Source organism: Mesoplodon bidens (genome assembly GCF_964165515.1).
Source record: "Mesoplodon bidens genome assembly, chromosome: 15".
Classification (NCBI taxonomy): domain Eukaryota; kingdom Metazoa; phylum Chordata; class Mammalia; order Artiodactyla; family Ziphiidae; genus Mesoplodon; species Mesoplodon bidens.
In genome coordinates, this window is record NC_138171.1 from 15847697 (window position 1) to 15869867 (window position 22171).

The 22171-nt window shown below is 43.5% G+C and overlaps 1 protein-coding gene across 1 annotated transcript; it reads right to left on the minus strand.

Annotated features, from left to right (window-relative positions):
• Window positions 1-389: 389 nt before the first annotated feature.
• On the minus strand, window positions 390-20544 carry YWHAB (tyrosine 3-monooxygenase/tryptophan 5-monooxygenase activation protein beta). Its single transcript, XM_081257347.1, has 6 exons — window positions 20359-20544; window positions 7115-7417; window positions 4789-4912; window positions 3782-3945; window positions 2659-2754; window positions 390-2362 (listed from the first exon to the last, which is right to left on the minus strand). Exons 2-6 carry the CDS (start codon window positions 7412-7414, stop codon window positions 2306-2308), a joined length of 741 nt encoding a protein of 246 aa, XP_081113473.1. The 5' UTR covers window positions 7415-7417; window positions 20359-20544; the 3' UTR covers window positions 390-2305.
• Between the last annotated feature and the right edge of the window lie 1627 nt (window positions 20545-22171).

Sequence of the window (22171 nt, forward strand, 5' to 3'; positions counted from 1 at the left end):
GTGTTAGGACAGGTGGGAGACTCGTATAACCTTGGAGATGACCAGGACTTACGCTACCATCTCTCACTGGCTTGGTTACATCTCAGAGTTTTTTAAAAAAGAGGAAGTGGTGGTGGTGCTGTGTGAGTGGGATGCTAAGTTCACAGTCCATATCAAGTCTTAGAAGCCACAGAGAGGACCTAACACCTGGATGGTTTGTTGTGGAAGGTGGACAGGCTCTGTGTTAATTCACGGCAATTTCTTCCCAGGCCCTCGACTTCTGGTTCTAAAGGATGAAATGAAGCTGCTCCCTCCTTTTAAAGAGTATAGCCCTAAATAAGTGTGATCACAACAGTTAGCTAGTTCTGGTGGTGATACAGGTGGCGCCACACATCAATGCACAGGCCAACTAACTGATAAAATTTTTTATTTCACTTTTGAGTTTTTACACTTTTCCTGATTACTCCATGTAAGGTGGAAACTAGAACTGTTTAAAAGACATACACAAATCGAGTACATCAATAACCGGGTTTTTTTCTTTTTTGCTATACTATTTTCACAACCACAGGTGTGCTTGCTAGGCAATATAACCATCACAGAAGCAAACGTGAGGCAGAATACTGGTGAGGAAAAACAAAGCAAGAGAGAGCTACCAGATATACAGACAGGCTCGTTCCACATTCACTACTGCGTTTTCAAGCGCCAAGTATTAACTGCACATTTTTGTTCAGCTAGAAAGGAGAGGGATTTTTTTTTCTTTTTTTTTTCCTTTTGGTTTGTTTGAAATCAGTGCATGAATGTTTCTCATTTCAGCAGATGGACAAACAGATGGACACTACGGTTATGGGGAATGTTCAGGGGAGAGGGGGGGATACTGTGAGACTGGTAGGCCTGGCTATTCCCAACTCTCCCCATCACAGTGTTCATGCAACTTCCCTGCATTACAGGGTCTTGTTGAAACGTGTCTGTGAACTTGACAGGATGGGTACACTTGGGAGAGCTGGTGACAGGTGCTAACAAGCATCATCAGGGCTGGCTGCAATATAAGGAGAAACCATGGATATTTAAAAATACTTTTTTGAGTCAGATCTTGGTGTGACTGAAGAGCAACCACCGTTCTGAGAACTGGAAGAAGACAGAGCTGAGATGCGGGAAGCTCTTTTCAACTCTCTGAAGCAAGGCTGGCTCACCGAAGTGCTCGTCAACATCCCTCACCCCCTCCAGGTCCCCTGTCCCTGCTCATCTACTACTAAACCGTGAGCAAAAGGCAAAGAGAAAGAGAATGCACAAAGAAAACAATGTAGGAAGCTGAAGGACAGAAATTGAGAGAGAGAAGAGAAAACCAAAGTCAATAGTCAAAAAGGACAGTGGGAAAGAATTAGATTTCAAAATTTTAAAGCCCCGAGCTAGGAAGAACCCAAAGACTGAGTACTTACTCCTCAAGTGAAAGGCAATCTCTGCAGAACATTATTCTTAAAGATGTTACCCAGGAAACAGATAAGGCCATTCATAAGATACACGGCTTTTTTTTTTCCTTCTTGAGCTCGTGGTTACAGGGAAAACAGATTCCACTATGGAAGCACAAGTTGCCAATCAGTAACATGCTGCTGTAGGAAAGGGGCTGGAATCACGTGTGGTCTGTGAGCACTGGACCTCTACATGGTGTCATAAGCCAGTTATCTGCCACCAAGAATGTTAATTTCTGGCTTCGACTATCCTCAGAGGAAGACACTGTGGCCATCCGCAGTCATGAACCTTTGAGTGGCAACAGCCCCAACGGGTCAAGTGTCTACAAGCCCTGAACAGAACAGGCAGAATCACTGTGAATTACCATGAAACTTGAATGCCAAACTAGAGGTGTTTCACTCCAAGTCCCAGTGTCACAATATAATCTCTATAACTTTCTGTACAACTTTACAATGGAACTGTGTTTCAGTGACTGTTTTGAATTGAATTAAACTTTCCAAAAAGTTACACATAATTCATGTCTATTTTGTTTTCTACCAGTAAGAGTTCTGCTGAATTACAAAACCCCATAATCACAGTGTTCAGTTTTTTTTTTTTAAATTAAACACACAGTAATCCTGTCAATGTTCATCAAAATCAAAACTTCAGAATGCCGTGGCATTTATGTGACCAATCTGAGTTTTAGATACAAATACCAGCTGCTTATCCCATGGACCATTTTTGCTAGGCTGAGGCTGTGAAAAACTGGAAGTCAACGTACGATTCTTTTTTTTCGTTTTTTTTTTTTGTTTTATCGCACAAAGGGATATACGTGGAGGGTACAGAATGACACTGAAGAGATCACGAAGCACGACAGACATTAGTTCTCTCCCTCCCCAGCATCTCCTTCGTCTCCCTGGTTTTCCGACGTCCACAGCTGCAAAAGAAAAACAGCTATAAACAAAGTAGGGCTACTAAAAGCTTCCTCAGGGAGGTGGCCCAGTGTGTATCATCTCATCTCATTCAACTGTTTAAAATTCTTCCTATATTACTGCAGACAGTGATGGCAAAGGTCAAAACTTCAGTAGGCGTTTACAACCAATTTAAAAACTTAACTACACTTACAGGGTACAAATCCCCTCTTGAGTCTTAGGCAAGAGTGAATTACGAGGTAGAGGAATAGGAATAAGCCATAAGCCCTCGAGAAGCACTCATGGAATCAGCAGTACTTACAGTGAGATTGTCCCTAAGCAACTGCATAATCAGAGTGCTGTCTTTGTAAGACTCTTCATTCAGTGTGTCCAATTCAGCAATCGCTTCATCAAATGCCTAAAACAAAGAGCCTTCAGCAAAGAAGTCACAGGTTCCTTGGAACTAGTTTAGCCCAATGTTTTTCTGCTAACAAATGACTATCATTTCTCTTTCTGTACGGTACTTTGGGGGAACCTAGGTCATTGTTACCTTGTTTGCTAGTTATGTTAGCAAACACATGATGCTGGTTTATCAAGCGTCAACCAAAAATGACAAAAATTCCTAGATATGACCTTTACCTATTAAGTCAACAGGTATTACTGTTAACCCAGCACACTCATTCTAAGCAAACTCACATGATTTTTCAATTAACAAAGACGTTTCTAGTAATCCGCCCTTTTTCTTTAAGCTGAAACTCAAAAGGTCTGGATACAAGGGATAAATGGAGAACAGAAGTTCACACCACTAAATCTGATTCAATTAAGCGATGGAACTTTGAGCATTCATTTCACACAGTTTTACCAACTAAAAATTTTTAAAAGAGTGTGCATATTGAAAAACTACAAAAATATGTAGAAAAGGCAGCTGGGTTACCAAAAGAAGACAGGAGGTGATTCAGTTAACAAAGAAAACAAGATCTGATTTCCTTCCTTTACAAGCCATAACCTCCAATCTTGGTACAAGGATGACAACGTTCAGTACAGTGGAGGCCTGCAGTCCAAAGCGTGACAAAAACAACAAACTACCTTCTCCCTGGATTGTCCACAACCACCCCCAGCCCCAAAAGGGTAATCAAACAACACAAACAAAAATCAGCAGAAGGCACTGAGAAGTCAAGAAGTAATAGGTATGTATTTATTCCATAAAAGATATATACTCCTACCCCCAGAAAAATCTTCACAAAAGTCCAAGAAAATGAGTTATGTTCAGGTAATTAAAAAAAAGGTACCAAAAAGCACAAGCAGTTTTACTATGATCAGAAACCACAGAGGGCACAACAATGTAAAACAACTATACCCCAATAAAAAATAAATAAATTTAAATTAAAAAAAAAAATTCTGCCAAAAAAAAAAAAAAAAGAGAAACCACAGAGGGTCTTTCTCACCGTTTTTGCCAGGCTGCAAGCCTTTTCAGGAGAGTTTAGAATCTCATAGTAAAAGACGGAGAAATTAAGTGCCAGGCCCAGTCGAATTGGGTGTGTAGGCTGCATTTCTTTCTTACTAATTTCAAATGCTTCCTGGTAAGCCTGCTGGGAGTTTGACACAGTGGCTATAAGAAAGATAAAAAATATGAAAGGTTGGGTCTTTCACAGATTGCATCATATGCTGGATCCACTATCAAATTATTTTACCAAACTGGGCTGGAGCACATGCGCTATCAAACGAGGGTCAGTGTCTCTACCATTCGATTAACAATCCTTTGTTAAATATGTACTCTAATCCAAGTACCATATTAAATGCTTTGAGGAGAAACAAAGACCATGATGACAAAGTCTACAAAAGCAGTTAGGAAATACAGAAATAACCCTGAACAAGATAGAACATGCAAAACAATGAGCTCTGATGGAAAATCATGGACTTCAGAGTCAGACTCAAAGCTGGAATCCCCAACTCTTATTCATTAAGTGTGTGGTGTGGACTAAGTGAAAACCTCTGTGAGCCTTAGTTTCCTTATCAGAAAAAAAGGACAGACTCCCACCTACACTCCTAGCGTTGTGTGAGGGATAAATGAGACACACAGGAGGCACTTAATAAAGCATAGCTATAATCGTCACCATTACACTAATGCATGTATATGACAAAAGAAATGCATCTCTCTTTACTATGGTGGTTTCGTTCTACCAAACATTTTAAAGTTTCATCTCTAAAAGAGAGCTACCAAATAATCCTTAAAATAAAGATCTCTTTAAATGCACTACTGCACCACACTTTTAATGCCCTCCATACTTGCCCCTTAGATACATTTGTCAACTCCCATGACCTGTTTAACACTGGTCAGCACAGTGCTGTGGTCCTTTAAATTCTGACTACAAACAGAGCAAAAACTTAAAATTATTATGAAGACTGGCTCCATTATTGGTCAAATTTCTTAAAAAAAAAAAAAGTTACTTACTTTGTTTATTGTCTCCAGATGCCACCTCAGAAAGATATCTAAAATAATCGCCTTTCATTTTCAAGTAGAACACCTTACTTTCTGGTTGTGTAGCATTGGGAATAAGGTATTTGTCCAACAGCTCCTAAAAAGTGATTCACATTCTGTTAAGAATCTGGAAATATTACTTACAAGATGTTAAAACTATGTTTGAGATTCAAGATACACACTACCACTTCTAAATAAATCTTTTGGAAGATTGAAAAAAAATCATAATTTTCATCCAAAGGTTTTAAATAGTTTTTAGCCCAGGTCATAACAGATGCCAGTATTTGTCTATTAAAAATCACTTTGACCGTCCATAAGGGGTTGATTAAAGTATAGCCATACAATGGAGTGCTACATAGGCATTAAAAATGACGATGCAGAACTACTGTGATAACGTGGAAAGGTTCTCCAAAAGAAGTCTGGGGTGGGGGGGAAGCAGATAATAAAAACCATGTGACTCCTATTTTAATATTAAAATAGATATGTGTACATGCATGGAAATACCTAAGGGAAAAGTCTGGAAGAATATTTATCAAGATGTTAATAATGGTTCTCAAGGTGGTAGAATTAGAAGTGATTTTTTATTTTCTTATTTATACTCTTCTGCCCTGTGCTTTAAAAAAAAAAAAAAAAAACATGAACTTGTATTAATTCTGTAATTAGAGAAGAAAAAAAATCTTTCCATTTTGGGAGAAAAAAACGTGATAATAGGGCAAACCTGCCAAGAACTAAGTTTCGAATTGATCGGACCTGGGTAGCAATCCCTCCTCTGCTGCTTACTACCTGTATGACCCTGGACAAATGACCTAATCGCCCTGAGCCTCAGTTTCTTCAGCTACACACAGGGAAGCATAATAGCCACCTCCCAGCGTACTTATGAGGATAAATGAGCCAATGTTCACAAAGTGCTTAACACGCTGCCTGGCACGCAGTAAGCACTCCAAAAGTAGCTAATACTATTATTAATAATAAATTCCTTTAAACATTTATGCTTACAACAAAAGCAGTTCTGAAGGAGTCCAAGCTTCGTATACAGAGCAATATTTTCGAAGAGTTGTTTTAGAATGTGGCATCCTGAAAAACTGGTTAAGAGGCAGTAAGTACCATGCTTTTCTTCACATTCTTTCAGATGCTCATAAAAGCTGGTCTACAATTCAGGAATTAGGGAACTTTCTTGCCTTTGGAATGCATGCCATACTTCATCTGAATACCAGATGTACCTAACATTCAGGAATTAGTGCACCGTTAACAAACCCCCAAATTACCAACAGGCAACAAGTTTAGCCATGACACTCTTACACCACGACTCTAACAAAAAGGGCAGCTCAATGCAAAAGCTTAGTTGTAAGGGGATTTCATCAATCAAAGTGAGAAGATGCAGGGGGCAGTAGTCGTTTTAATATTCCTTGCAGACAGACAGGGTGGAACTCCTTATGGGTTAGGGATGAGTACTGCCTGGAGGCTGACAAGCTTTGTACTGGTTTTCAAAAGAAAGGTGTCAAGGGCAGTAACTCGGAGAGGCAGCCAGCAGGGGGGGAGGTAGATCCACAAGTGTGAATTCCTTTTCCCTTCAAAGCAGCCCTCACTGTGCATGTTTACCTGATTTCACCTGGAAGAAAAAGAAAGTTCCCAGTGGGCTCAGGGTGTGAGGGAAAGACAATATGATCATGATTTGCTCTCGGATATGCACCCCTCCCGTCCAACCCCAGATCGTGGCTCGAGGGAAAGCAGTTAGGAATCAGTCGTCTGACTAAGGCTGATTTATATAAAACACCAGAGAGGAGAATCCCCAGACCACTTCTGATCTGCCTTCGGAATGCAGGCCTGAACTGATGGACACGGCTACCTTTCAGACAAAAACTGGACTCCACGCTGTGCAGGGACTCGGGAGAGGCTAAAAGGCAGGTCGGCTTTCTGCTCCTCTCTCCCCTACTGGAGATGGCACTGCCATCAGACTAATACAGAGAATAGTCTCTCTGTGGCTGCATCTATCAAAAATCCTGCCTCTCTGGCCTCAACTTCTAAAGAAAAGATGGAGGGATGTTGACCAAATGTACCTGTTTTTCAGAGGTCTTTGGAAGGGAGAGGAAGATACTCCGTAAGAGACGAGCAACCTCTGATCAGGTAAGAGGTAAAAAAAAAAATCACATCGTATGCTTAAAACTTAGCTGCAAATGGTTTGCAGCTTCCCAGTATATTCAGACACCTTTCTCTCATGAGCTGTTTGAGAGTTCGCATTCGTACATGAAATGAACACTATTAGAAATGGTTGTTTAGAACAGGAACGCTGGCCTCTTACCAGAACATCGTTGCAGATGTCCTGCAGCTCTGCCTCGATCTTCTCACGATACTCTTTGCCCATCTGCTGCTTCTTCTCGTTCCTCTCTGTTTTCTGTTCGATGCTGGAGATGACACGCCAGGAAGAACGACGGGCACCGACCACATTCTTGTAGGCAACGGACAGCAGGTTTCTCTCCTCGTTGGAGAGCTCGTGCCCCTGCTCTGTGACTGCTTTCATGGCCGCAGCCATGTCATCGTAGCGCTCCGCCTGCTCGGCGAGTTTGGCTTTCTGTACCAGCTCACTTTTATCCATGGTCATTCCCTAGAACAAGAGCAAGAGAAAAAGAGACAGAAAGCGCATGTCAGGCTTTGGGGCCCAGGAAATGCACGCGTGAATCTTCCTCCAACCCATCTGGAAGGAAACATACCTAAATGGGAAGCATCTACTTCCAAATGCCCTCAGTAAAATCGAGCATGAACGCCTGCAGGGTTAGGTACTCTGCTATGGTCTTTTTTACTATTTTGGTCAATTTTCCCAACAGTCCTACAGGGCAGATATGTTCACAACAATCCCGCCCCCCTCTATGAGGTGAAGAAGTGGAGGTTCAGAGGAGGCAAGTGGTGTGCCCAGGGCTAGGAGGTGGAAGAGAGCCAGAACTCAAACTCGAGTCTCTGTCTCTCGAGTTGTTTTCTTCCACTTTCCTAATCTGCCTCCTCAATGCACAGAGACGGCTTAATTCTTTAGAAGCTTATGTTAAATATATGTCCTTTTCTTCTTTCAAGAATTATCTGGTTTTGCTGTTTTTCCCCAAAGTATGTGGGAAAACACCTGAAGTGGGACGACTGTTTCAATCAATCTTAAAGCAAAAGATATGACTTTCAGTGTTATATTTGGCAGTGCCCATGAAGCAACAGGTATCTAAAAAATAGGAGCCATTTTTATCACATCTTCTGCAACGCACTAACCTTGTTACAAGGACACACTGTCCACGAGAGCGTAGACTCGAGGCAGGCAGATTTGGCTCTGCCTAGCACCAGCTCTGCTACTTACAAGTGGCATGACCTTGGTCAAATCACTCAGCCTCTGAGAGCTTCCGTTTCCTAACTGGAGAATAAGAATATTCCCAACTCTCTAGGGGACGCTGTGAGGCGCGAATGACCTCATCTATGTGAAGGCACCGTGAAAAGTCTAGACATTATATACAAATATCAAGCACTAACTCTGTACTTGGTACAGGTTGCAAGAGATATGGGTGTATTCACCAAGATGCACAGCAACAGAAATGAAAACCATAATTGAGTCTGCATAAAAGTTTTCCTGAAATAGACAAAAATCTTAGTGATTTCAGTTTATCATTTTATCAAACCCTCTATACACCAATCAGTGAATACCTCTTAAATAATTCACCTCACCTTAGTCAATTCCCCACTATAATAATCACCATTAATAGAGTGCAATAATTTTTGGATAACACGTAGCTAAAAAATTATTTATTGGGCTTCCCTGGTGGCGCAGTGGTTGAGAGTCCGCCTGCCGATGCAGGGGACACGGGTTCGTGCCCCGGTCCGGGAAGATCCCACATGCCGCGGAGCGGCTGGGCCCGTGAGCCATGGCCGCTGAGCCTGCGCGTCCGGAGCCTGTGCTCCGCAACGGGAGAGGCCACAACAGTGAGAGGCCCGTGTACCGCAAAAAAAAAATTTATTAAGAGTTAGTTTTATGTACTGTTAGTTTAAATTTCAATTGTACATCCACCTGTGCCACAGTGTAAAAATACACTAATATCTTAAGGTGTAAAAAGATAAAATACTACTTTAAAGAGTGGTAGGAATATCAATATTCTTTTATCACTTTATACATTGTATCACAATTTAAGACTGTGGCTTCCCCTCAAAAGTCATTTCTGTATTTTCAAGGGAGAAATTCTACAGACAGGACCCTACCACACAAAAAAAGTTTCATTAGATGGAGGACGATTTTAAGATACACCCTAAATCTAGACAATTCAGAAAGAGTTGGTTCTCTAGTTCAGAACTGTGAGTTTTCTTCCCACAACTTACTATCTAAATCATATTCAGAGCTGTGTCCTATGTAAGGCTCGCTGATTCTAACCTTACACTCTGAAGCAGATCTCACCTTGATCCGTCTGACTTCACTCACGTCACCAGAATGAGACTACAACAGAGATAATAATCCATCTGCTCTCCTACATTTCCCAGCAACCCTTCTGCACTTCGGAGGGGTCATACAGTTAGTTCTGTCCAATGAAACATAAGCATAAATGACTCTACTTCCAGGTGTTGAAACTGCAAAAAAAACACGTGAGGCTCTCTCCCCTCGCGGCAGCCATGCGATCTACATGGTGCCGTCACAAAACAGCAGTTTCTGGAGCCTGAGTCCCTGAGTGACCATGCAGTACAGAGACCCCTGCAGGCCCGCACTGGACGTGCAACGTGAAGCCACTGAGACGTGGCGGCTGCTTGTTACCACACACAGCACAACCTAGTCCTACTCTAATACAAAGTCCATCGCAAATACACTATTCATCCTCTTAAAATTATATACTTCCTCCATACGTCTAACTTTCTCAATCGTAACGTCTTTCTGATCAGAATACTATCTCCATCTTTAAACAACCCTACTTTATGATCCCTAAAGGTGAGAGGCAGAGGGAAGCCAACTTCCAACGAAATTTAGAAGTTTTCCAGTTTGCAGACTAATTCAGAGTTAGAAGTCACCTAGCGGCCCACTCCAAAGTACAGAAACAGCACCTGTGCAACTCTACCCAGGAAAGATTCCAATTAATAAAAGTCCTGGTCAAAGCCAATTCAACGCTAAGCTATCCCATGCAGTATTACAAAAGAGTAATAGAGAAATGCAATTGGCACCGCCTAAGGGATGCCATGAAACTCTTTGGCTCTACCAGGCCCCTCAACTAAGGTCCCCTCAACCCCCCGACTTCTCCTCTTCCCAAACATTAAAAGTTAAATCATCTCTCTCCCAAGAATCCTGATGACTCCTTGGGACCTCCCAAATGTACACGCCCTATTTCTCAAAATAAAATGTGGCCTTTCTCGTTTGGGGCCAACTATTTCAGGCTTCTTCGGGATCGCTGCGAGAGCCCTTGGAGACTGAGAACCATGATGATGTGGTGAAACTGAATGCACGCCTTAAAGAATGTAGTCATCTATTTAAAAATGTTTAAACACACACACACACCCAACAACTTACAACAAACAAAATCCACAGCTAAATGTCCTGATGCCTACTGCTTACATAACTTTTGACTTATATAACATGGATTTTGAAGCAGCGAGACCAATTTCAACAGGAAATGGGTTACACAACACCCAGCGGTTGGGAGGAAGGCAGCAGACAAGGGAGAAATGAAATTGTTCCTATTTCTACATCCCTAATAAACCTCCCATCCATCATCTTGCTCTAGTCCCACTGCTTTCAGCCTCTCATTACCTTTAACCTTCACATCTGCTATCAGACCCATTTTAAAGTTCTGATCAAGTCACGTCCTGCTCAAAATCCTTTAGTTCCCTACTACTGACAGGAGAGTCCGATTTCCTCCCCTGTCAGTGAAGGTTTTCCAAGCTATCTCCCCGGGCTTCTCCCAAAACATGCCTTCTGCACAGCAGGTGCTTCTCCCAAAATGGTTTTCTTACACATGCTTCTCCGTCTCTGCGTCTGTGCTCACCAAGCCATCCCTCTGCCTGGAATGTCCTTTCCCGTTTATTCTGCATATAAAATTCTTCAGAGCATGGCTCAGATGGCATCCCCTCTATGAAACCTTTCTTAGGTCGCTTAACCTAAGCTGTCTAATCAGACAGCCACTGGCCACATGTTAAAACGGAAACGTCTTGGATATACGGAGTTAATTTATGTCGTCGGCGGGGGGGGGGGGGGCCCACACTGCGCAGCTTGCGGGACTCTAGCTCCCCAACCAGGGATCGAACCTGGGCCACGCGGTGAAAGCGCCGCGTCCCAACCACTGGACCGCCAGAGAAATCCCTGGAGTTAAATTTTTTTTAATTACGAAAACTGATTTCATCCTTTCCCCCCGTTTTTAAAATGCAGTTACCAGATAATTCTAAATTACGTGGGACTCACATCCCGTGTCTATTGGACAGCACTGCTCTAAGCTGAAAATATTCTCACAGAGCACTGCATCTATACTTCTCTTAATGTCTCAGCACATTTCTTCGGCACTACAATTATCTGTCTGTATCGCGTACGCCCCTTCCCACACCAACTCCTTTAGGGCACACCCCCCGCAGCACCTCGCACAGAATCGGCATGAACAAATTTTCGCTGAATGAGCGAGCAGATCCTAAAGCTGCAAATTTGGTCGAGTTCTGTCTCGTCTCAAATAATTCAAAGCACCTGTTCTCCACAAGCACATCACGTCCTCATTACATCCGTACCTCACTCCATGTACCTCTGCACCTGATTTCAACATTACCCTTAGTCCTACCCGGACTCTTACTCAGCAACTTCGGATGACTCTCTTTTGGCTACTCCACCCAATCTAAACTCTTACCTGGCTTGCCAAGTCCTTCATAATTCGGCTCCTCTGAACCTATCAGGCTTTCGCATCCACTGTTCTCCAACATGTACCTTTCTTGCAGGCTGGACATCACCGAATACCCTTCATCATCATGCTTACACCTGTCTGAAATTACTTCAGGAGTTCCCTTCATCTAGAAAGCCCCCCGTTTACTCCCTGCCTATGTAAACTCTATCCATCCATCTAGGGCTAGAAAGCCTTCCTTGAATATCCCAGCCCCCACTGATCTGCTCTGCCCACAAATCCAAACATACTCGTAGCCTCTTACACAGTCCAGGCTTCTCTAGGCCTCCGTTCTATATGCTCTATGGTCCAAGTAATGAGTGGTGTACCACTTACGAACAGTGTTACATGTGTATGTCCTCAAAGGAAAGCTTCACATTCGTTTCTCATCTAATGCCTAAAACTTTGCCAAGTACAAAACTAATACTCAAGTAAGTATCTGTGAATTTTTTCAGCAGGTCATTACTGGGAGGCTACCTGTATGTGGTGTGGCAAGAGGCCTGTGTGTAAGCGCGGAGGCTACCACTACACAGCCGTGTGAGCTCGGTCGATCTCAGTGTTCCAACCTCTGAACTGGAGGCAACAGCAGCTACCTCAGGAGGGGTGCTCTGAAGATGAGGTGCAGGGAATCAAAGCATAACAAACGTGGAAATCTTTTTAAAAAAGTGCATAGCGCACAACAAATTGGAAGTACTGTTATTCCTCTCATAGTACCTACACATCACTGTTTTAGCCCATAAATGTGAGCTTGGAATTAAGAAAAAAAGAAAAAAGAAGACAACCCATGAGAAGGAAAAACAAGTCTAATTAATCTTGTACAGGAAGCGAATATGTTACGATGTAATATTCCTGATAAGACTCCACCCCTCAATGTCCTGAAAAATGGACACACTTGTTATCTGTAACACTTTCTTTTATAAATTTATTTATTTATTTTTGGCTGCATTGGGTCTTTGTTGCTGGGCGCGGGCTTTCTCTAGTTGCAGTGAGCGGGGGCTACTCTTCGTTGCGGTGCGTGGGCTTCTCATTGCGGTGGCTTCTCTTGTTGCGGAGCACAGGCTCTAGGTGCGCGGGCTTCAGCAGTTGTGGCTCGCAGGCTCTAGGCACGCAGGCTCAGAAGTTGTGTTGCACGGGCTTAGCTGCTCCGCGGCGTGTGGGATCTTCTCGGACCAGGGTTCGAACCTGTGTCCCCTGCACTGGCAGGCAGATTCTTAACCACGGCACCACCAGGGAAGTCCCAACTGTACCACTTTCATTCATTAGTTCCTGATTTCATTAAGAGGTGCCAAGTAGTGATGGTTTATAATCAGGGCCTACTTTTCTCCTGAGACTTTTGAACTGAGGACACACCAAGAAAAACACTGGCAAGAGAGCCTTCATTTGCTCCTAAAAAGCCTTAAAAGGCCACAGTCTCCTCATCAGGCTTGGCACTAACGGCACAGAGTCAAAATACCAGAGGGGACAAATGTATGAGAGGCCACAAGAGGTCTAACCCTGCGGTGGACCAAGAGATTTCCCAGATCAGGAAGATGCTGACATGCTCTCAAGCACGGGCGTCTATCTCTCTCAGTCACTGCAGGCAGCACTTCAGAGGACTGGGGAGCATTTGCTGATTAAACCAGCAACTGCTTAGTGGAGAATGGGAAACCGTCTAGATATCCAACAGCAGAGTGGCTGAAAAGACACAGCTGGCACAAGATTACATGGGCATCAAAAGAAGGGATTTAATGTCTTAGAAAGATCTGTTACAGAGGTATGGCGTGGCGGGAGCTGCACAACAGTCTTCCATTTTTGTAAAACATCCCCTAAAGAATGTTATGAGGAATAATTCTAAAGGTGCCCATGAAATAACAGGATTTCCCTCAAATAAATGAAACCCTAAATCAGACAGTGAATGCTAAAACAAAAGTATATATGAACCAACCTAGCCCCTCTATCTCAACTCTTTGCCTAAGGGATACTTTTCTAGCCCAAGGCAGAATCCTGAGAGGTCATTTCCCAGTGGCCAGAAGGAGACATCCAAGGATAAGAAGGGGAAAAAATTAAAATAAAAATGACTATCCACTGCTAATCCATATTAAAAAAAAAAAAAAGCACTGCAAAGGACCTTATGAAATGTGGCCTTGAGAAGTATTAACTTTCAGCTATGTTTTGTTTTCAAGGAAAAGAACGTGCTCAATTCTAAAATACTGAGCTTTAATTGAGTTTAATAATTTGCTAGGAATTTAAAATGAGGATTCCATTATCAGGTGTCAGGATTACTGAAGCTCCAACATGAAACCCGTATGACTGGAACCTGTTTTTAGGAAAGCCCTACATACAACAAATCTGGGCTTCTAAAGAGAAATTAGGTAATTTTAAAAATAATGTCTCCAAATCTCAGCTTCCTCAAATGTTAAAAGGAAACATTAATAGCTATCAAATAAGATGATATACATAAAATGCCTAGACAGCACTGGTCAAAGTAAAGGCTTAATAAACAGGCATATATTCTCACTCTTAAGCTACATCACAAAAATACAATGTATGTAATTTAATGTGTGTTGAAATAACTGCAAATGAAAAAACTACCAGTATTTCCAAGAACTCTCTTTTGGAGTTCAGAATAGCACGGTCCTCCCCTCAGAGAGCTGAAGCTCTCAGGGTAGGAATATGAGAAGGGAGGGCAGACATATTTAAGGATTATAAAGCTTCCCCTTGAAGAAGCAACCAGGTAGAATTCAAAGGAGGTGGTTTAGTTTCAAAGGGGCTGGGTCCTGACTGGTTTTATGGGTTGGAGGGGTTCTGTGTAGGACAGAAAAAGGGGGCTCCAGGAAGGGACAAGAAATACAGATGTATGAATAAAGTGCATGTATGTTTTTCTAGATGAAAAAGAAATCACAGGCCAAAGTAGATGAGGAACTGAGAAGAGTTAAGAATCTGGAGAGAGAAAACTGACAGGAGCACCTTAAAAATCTAGGCTGAGGGTGGGAGGGAGGGAGACGCAAGAGGGAAGAGGTATGGGAACAGATGTATATGTATAACTGATTCACTTGGTTATACAGCAGGAACTAACACACCATTGTAAAGCAATTATACGCCAAGAAAGATGTTAAAAAAAAAAATCTAGGCTCAAAAGTTCCACAGGGTAAGGAACTCACAGTAAATCCTGAAGAGCATTCGCGGACGGACCGCCCCGGACACGGCACCGACAGCACCGTCAAGGGGACGTTACAGTCCTGGAGTCACTCTGCTGAAGGAAAAGCAGATGCCAAACTACTGTGGGAGGGACTGAGAGAGTCAGTGGGACCAGGTGTTTAGTGGGTGTTACCAAGAAAAAATGAAGTACTCCTGGCTCTCAAAGAAGTTTAATACTCAGTGAAAAACACCGCTCTAAAAACGGGTCTGTGTGCCATTCTACACACAAAATTCAGTCCTTTAATCAATTTAATTCTATTCACATGCTTGCAGGCTGTCTGTTAGAAAATGAAACACAGCATGTCTAAAATACAAAGGCAATAGCTCTGATATCCTGCCAACACTGAATTGTGGAGGGAAACATCACTTCTACTTCAAAATCCCTTCCTTCTTTCATATCAATTGTTGAATATCATTGTTAATTATGTCCAATTAGCCAGAATTAAACCTGAAACAATGGAGGTGTTAAGTGATATGCCCAAGGTCATACAATGTGAATCAATAGCAGACATAACAATAAATTGACCTCTTGGCTTGAAGTGATCAATGGAACGGAATAAAAAATTAAAATATGCTAATTCTGATTCATAAAGATAATCCAATTGGTCAACCTTGTGAATAAGTTCAAAGGCTTTGGGCCCACCAACATAACGGAACCCAGTCCAATTTACCAGTACTACACACCAGCTCCACAGATTACCTGATCTCTTGTGAGTCTCAGTTTTCTCATGCATAAAATAGGCAAATCTACCTAAGAGGGTTCTTGTAAGGAGTAAAATAGATCATGATGCAAAACATTTAGCACAGTCTCTGCACACTGTAAGCACTAAAATGGCAGCTACAGTATATTCCACACAGAAGTCTACAGACGGTCAGCCAGTGAAGGGAAACTTACTACACACCTCATTTCTTTTCAATCCAGATGGCTTTCCCTAAGACTTTTAAAAGGAAGGCACATGTTAACTTACATATGCCTATTTCTAAAGTAGCACTGATCAGAATTTAGTGTAAATGTCTTTGTTGGCTCCCACATTGGATTGTGAGCTTAAGGTAGGAACCCAAACTTCTATCTTTGGGCACCCAACATGTAGCACAATGCCTGCCACACTGAATGTGAAACTACCTGATCAACTGATGCAGTTTTTTAAAGTGAACAAGGCTGCTATCTCCTATGCAGACAGAGGTAAGCAGACCACTTCTGACCTATAAAATACAGACTATATTTAAACTCTGTCTTAGACTACTCTTTGAAAAAAGCCATCTCAGCTCCAGTCAGGAGACAACACTACGCTCTCTGACCAATCGTTTCTCAGGTACCCATTGTTATATTTATAGGTTCAAACTGAGTTTCAAAAAGCCCTTGAACTCCTCTATTCAAAAGTCCAACCAATTAGTTATACAAAAAGCCACACCAGCTTATTGGTTTAGTAAATAACAACAAAATACCCATCATTTATGGTCTGCCTAAATGTGCAAAAATCTAGGGGTTTCTATCAACTCCTTTAATCTTAAGTATCCTAAGGGGTAGGTGTCATTGTCCCAATAACCTGTTACACAGGTATATTTGGTACACGCTCTTTCCTCTGTGTAGCACCGCCTCCTAAAGATCAGTATGATGCTTAATGATTACTTAAGGAAAAGAGAGAATGAACACTTTTTTTTGAAGAACCATACAAAGTTATTACAGTCAGGTTTGAGAATTGGACTTAATTTATCTAGCTTTAAAAATCAAAATAAAATTAGTTTAAAACAGCATATGTCAAAAACTCAACAGACTGTCAAACAAGCTTTAAGGTGAGCTTTGTGGGCAAACAATAACAATGGCCGGGGCTCATATCAACTTTATTGTCTCCTCCAATCTCTGCTCTGGTCAAGGCCATTCAGAAATAACTTTTATGGTTGGGTCTCTTAGGGAAAACAATGAAATAAACGAACCAGTTCAGGAAAAAACTTACACAATAGAGGGCTGGCCAGATTATTTTAAAGTCACCTTACTAACCTACAGTCTGCTGGAAATGCCTTGATCTCAAGGCCATCAATCAATTTCATCTCATTGTAAGTATCAGAAACACATAATTATGCTTATGTTAGAAGATCTTTTAGCAGAGAAAGCGGAAAGATGATTGGCTTTTAGCAGACATATGACAAAACAGAAAGTACTTTCATCCATTTTTCCTCCCTAAGTTAAGCAGTCCCTTTAGAAAAATTCCCTCAGAATCCAGCTCTGTTAGTTTCTCCATAATGACACAAAGACTAGGATCTATTCATGTAGAGACCAAGATGGTTTTAAAGCTTAAAAATTGCTATTATACAACTAATTTCTTGCCTCCTAGCTAGTGTGAATTGCGGTCACCTGTCCTTAGAAAAATGTAGGCACCTAGGAATTTAAATTCCCTTTACAAGTAAATTTTAGTTCATTCTCTATGGTACCCTCATTTAAGGAAAACTGCTTAGTTTGATGCCACTGAAAGAGCAGGCAGCATAACAGGACATTTTAATTTAGAATTCTTTCTCTACTTACGTAGATATAGATACTTGGTCCTGACCAAATTCTATTAGAACCTAGGATTGGATAAATCAGTGTGCCACAAAGTAGCTGATGAATTTTCTCCCTAGTATGAAGCAAATACTAGAAAAACTGGGGTTTTCACAAGCTTGCTTCCTAATGCACACCAGCAGTATCTTCCCTGTATGCCAGAATAAATATACTACCCCCCCGCCAAGAAACTACACTATATCTATTTCCAAAAATAGCTAAAATTCCCGTCCAAACACATTTACTTGAATAAGATACAGGTAAAGAAAAATTAGCTACTAGATGGTATTCACATGAAAAATATACATGTGTTGTTCTACCACAAATAGAAATCTATCATTAGGGCCAGACTGCCTGGGTTTGATTCCTGGCTCAGCACTTACCCAGTGCTGGGTGTGTGTATGCCCCCAGGAAAATTATTTAACTTCTCTGTGCCTCAGTTTCCTCAACTGTAAAATGGGGCTAGCAGTTACCTATCATTGGCCGTTATGAAGGCTCAGTCAAAATGTGTAAAGTGGCACATCCAAATGGTAGCTGTTATTATTACAGCTTGATGCTACCTATCAGTTGATGAATAAATCATATGGAAGGACTCTGTATGCGACTATGCTCTACAGCATATATACATATGTCTTATGTATATATATGTATATTCAGGAATGTAGTCAAGCAACATTTCTTAAACATCTGGTATATCTCACACCCTTAATTATTCAGTTTGTCACAATAATACATCAAAGACTATTACCATTTGCATTGATCAGATGAGAAAATGGGCTCAGACAGACTGAAGATGCTCTACACAAAACCGTTCCAGAATAATGTATCGTTTTTTGAAAGCAACATGTATACAAAGTAGAATGTAACCAAGGGGGAAAAAAGCCCTTAACAGTGAACTCTGTGATTAAAACACAAAACCGAAAGCTTCTATTTAACAATTTACAGTCTGTAAAAAGGTCTCTTGACAACTCTGGAGACAGAGAAACCAGGAACCAGAGATTAAGCAGCACACTGAAGACCACACTGCTATAAAATGCTGCAGGCAAGAGCGGAATCAAATTTATGTGACTCCAAGTCCAGTGCTCTTTCTGCTTCTATATCCACAGCCAAATGGGTAAAATGCACTTTTTGCAGTGGCCCAAACCTCTGGAGACTCTGCCTCCAGAACTAGCATTAGGGGAATGTGCTCAGCCTGGTTTTGTGGAGGCTGCTTCCCTGATCCACAGAGCTCCGGTTCTAAAATGGCTCCAACGTAACACAAGCACAGCATGATGGGAAATGTACAGAAGATTATAGGGTAGGAGCCATACTCCAGGGGCTGACAGGCCATAGATATTTGCTACTGATGAAATAGGAGATTCAACCTGGAAACCAGGTGTGTGGTCTAGGTCAGACATCTCATTTCTCATAAGGACTTCATCTGTAACATGGGTGAATGGTTTCTCATCTCATTGAAAGGAGAGGCTTGGGAAATAATTCAGCAGTTGCTACTGGATTAGCCTTCCACTGTGAAGATCACCTGTAAAATTCTAACTTGGGTCCAATAAAACTGACAGGTTTTACCCTCACCATGTGTGCTAAGGACACAGATCCTAGAAAAACGACGGTTTCAGCAACTGATATATTCCTAAATAAGAAATGGGGTGCCCTAGAAGCAGTCAAGAAGGAAATGACCGAGAATCATTAACACATATAAATTTCTAACATGAAAAGGCAAAAAGCTGAGTACCCATGTGTCTAGTTCTATAAACTGCGTATGTGTGTGGTTTCATACGAACAATTGAGACAGAGTGAGAAATGCAGACAATTTTTCATATTCTCCCAAGTGCTTCATCTTTCTGTTTTGGCTCCTGTGGCCGCCTGATTTTATATGTTCATAACAACATCTTGCCAAATTCTGTCTCTCACACAGGGCAAGTAAAATCAGAACCTGATGCTATCTATCTAGCCTTACCAAAGGGAAAAGCAGTGACGGCAAGGACAAGAGACAGGAATTTTTACAGAAAGGTTGGCGAACTGTCTTACCAATAGTGCCACCTCTGAAAACCCCATTACACGTGAGTTCTCCATTTGCAGTAGACAAAGATGTACTCATCTTGCGCAGAAAAGGGGCCTAATCACTCCCACCCCTTCGCCACCACCAGGGAGGCCACCAGGAAAATTTCAGTCCTAAAAACGTGCTAACACACAGTATGGAGGAATTTAGGGCGAGGACACAAAAGACTCTGGCATTAAATGACGGTAAATACCGTGGGAAAATATTCCGATTCTCAGCTTCCGACATTTTTTTTTCCTGGGGATCGCGCCTGACTCAGTAACCAGTTCCAACAAATGCATTTTCTTGATTCAAACCTCAACCCTGTGCCTCCCAGGGAATCTCGGGTCCTGCCAGGCTCCCAAACCAGCGAACGATGATGAAATGGCTTTACTGCAAAGTGGGAGGGGGTTTTCCCTCTACTCTCTCCCAAGGTTAAACCCCTTACCCATACAGAGGGAGTCGAGCAGGGGCATTGGGGAGCGAGAGCTCGCCCGCATTTGGTTACATTTTCATTTGTGGAAACCGGAAAGCGAGGAGCAGGGGTGATAGGGCTGAAAGGGTCGGTTCTGGCCGCTCAAGGCGCAGGGAGGGGTCGCGCGGGGATCGAAGCTGGGTAGTGAGAGAGGATCGGGGGTCCGCGTCTCGATGTCCCTTCCGGCCCGGTACGGTGTCGCACCCCGCCCGCCAGGCAGGGACGCAGGCGGCGAGGGCGGCCCGGGCCTCTCCCAGAACGAAGGGCCCGGCCCCGGAAACAGGGAGGGGCCGCGGCGAGGCCGAGCCCGCGTCGCAAGCGGCCGCACGGGGCCGAGGAGGCCGCGCGCCGCCGCACCGAAGGCCCACCCGCGGGGTCGATCTCGTCGCCACCGCCGCCGGTGGTGGGGGAGCTTTGGGCTCGGGCCCCCGGGGGCCCCAGGCGGACCCCGCGCCGCACTCACCGTGGGAGGACTGCAGGGGGGCAAAGACGCTTGCGAGCGAAGCGAAGGAGCGGTGACCGCTTCCTTCCCAAGCCCACTCCTCCGGCGGCGGCTGCAGTGGCGGCGGCGGCAGCAGCTACCCCGGCTCCGGAATCGGCGGCGGCGGCGGCGGTGGCGGCGGCAGCTCCACTTCCGCTCCGGTCACCACTTCCGCTCTGGCCCGAGCCCCGCCCCTGCACCGCCTCCTCATTGGGCGAACGGCGCACGGGGTTGCCCCGGCCGCCCGAGAGGGGCGCCGACCGAGGGAGGAGGAAGGAGAGCTGGGATGCTGCGGCCCGGGGAGGGCGGGGGTCAGGGCCGCGAGCAAGGAGGAGGCGGGCGTAGGGGGACGGAAATGGGGGCGGGGAGCGGAAAGAAGGTGGAAGGAGTGGAGGCGGAGCTGAGAGGGAATCTAGAAAGGGGACGTGTGAGAACCAGGGAGACTGGGCGAGGCTTGGGGTTCGGCGGGCCTGAGGCTTAGGCTTGGAACTCGCCCGGGTCAGGCCCAGAGTCGCCTAGGTCATCGGTTCCCACCCCACCCAAAAAGTAATCTTCACGAGGTCGGAGGTTGAAGTCAGTCAGTCCCCTTTTGCTGTGTACTTTGGGAATACTGGATTTAGGGAAGGACAGATATTGCTCATCCCTAAATTTTCTCTTAGTCCTCCCTTCAGTCCTTCAAGGTACTGATCATTTCCTCCTTTTGTGGACTGAGGTGGCCAGGAATCGGACCGGCGCAGGCCTTTTCTTGGAAGCCTGTGTGTGTGATCTCTTAATTGAATACCCCTCCCCAGGATCTTAGAGGAAGCTTAAAGAAAGGAACCAGGTCTCCACGGGCCCCCCACTCCTGTGACTGCTCTTCCCAAGGCAGTTTTTCAAAATGCCTCACCTCTCCTCCTTCCCTTTCATTCATTCTTTTCAGCAGATATTTATTAAGCAGGCTTTATGTTTAGTGCTGGAGACACAAGACAGGGCCCTGCTGTCTTGGAGTTTACAGCCTGGTAGGAGATAAAACAAAGTAAATGGCCTTTGTCAATTCTCCTTTACCTTTACTTAGCTTATTGATGACTTCTAACACATCACCCCACCCTCAGTCCTGCTCCCATCAACTGCCAAAGTGATCTTTGAAAAAGCTCATTCTGATTGTGTCCTTTTGCTTAAATCCTTTGGTGATTACTCAGACCTAGAAGACGATTGATAAGCTCCTTGAGTGCGACAGTTAAGGTTCTCCAGAAGCTGCCCTTACCCTTCAGCTTCTCCCTGCCAGTTCTTCCCCAACACAAACCCCCAGTTCAACTGGATGATTCCTTATCCTCCCAGTATGCCAGCTTTCAGTCTTTCTAAACCTTTTGTGTTAGTTGCCAACAGTTTTTAAAGACTGAGAGATTTCTTTGTGAACAGAAATTTGCAGTCTGTGCCTTGTCTGGCAACACTGTGTCCACATTCCTGTGTGGCAACTGGCTGAAACCAAGGAATGGCTGCCCACTCTAGATCAGGTCTGCACTTGTCACAGGGCCAGGGTCCCCTCCCCACCCGACCCCCCAGGCTGCTTTCTTCATTTACATTGTCTGTCATAGAGGCATCTGTGCCAGTGACCCCTTACTACACCACCTTTTAACTTGAGCAAGATTGAAAGAGAGTGTTGGGTAATGTAAACAGCATGGATTTGACATCAAAACCATAGGATCTGGACCCTGGAAAAGTTTCCCAAATGCAAAAACTTCCCTGTGGGAATCCATCTTTGGCAAACCAAAGATCCGTAATCCAGAGACTGCTCAGGTCAAAGTAAACCTTAATG

Bases quoted from the DNA above. Each gene is read 5' to 3' on its own strand.
- YWHAB (XM_081257347.1), bottom strand. From the start codon at position 7,414: ATGACCATGGATAAAAGTGAGCTGGTACAGAAAGCCAAACTCGCCGAG. The intron at 4,913-7,114 runs GTAAGAGGCCAG...ATCACTTTTTAG, and splicing joins ACATCTGCAACGATGTTCTG to GAGCTGTTGGACAAATACCT. The intron at 2,755-3,781 runs GTGAGAAAGACC...TCTTTGTTTTAG, and splicing joins CTTGCAGCCTGGCAAAAACG to GCATTTGATGAAGCGATTGC.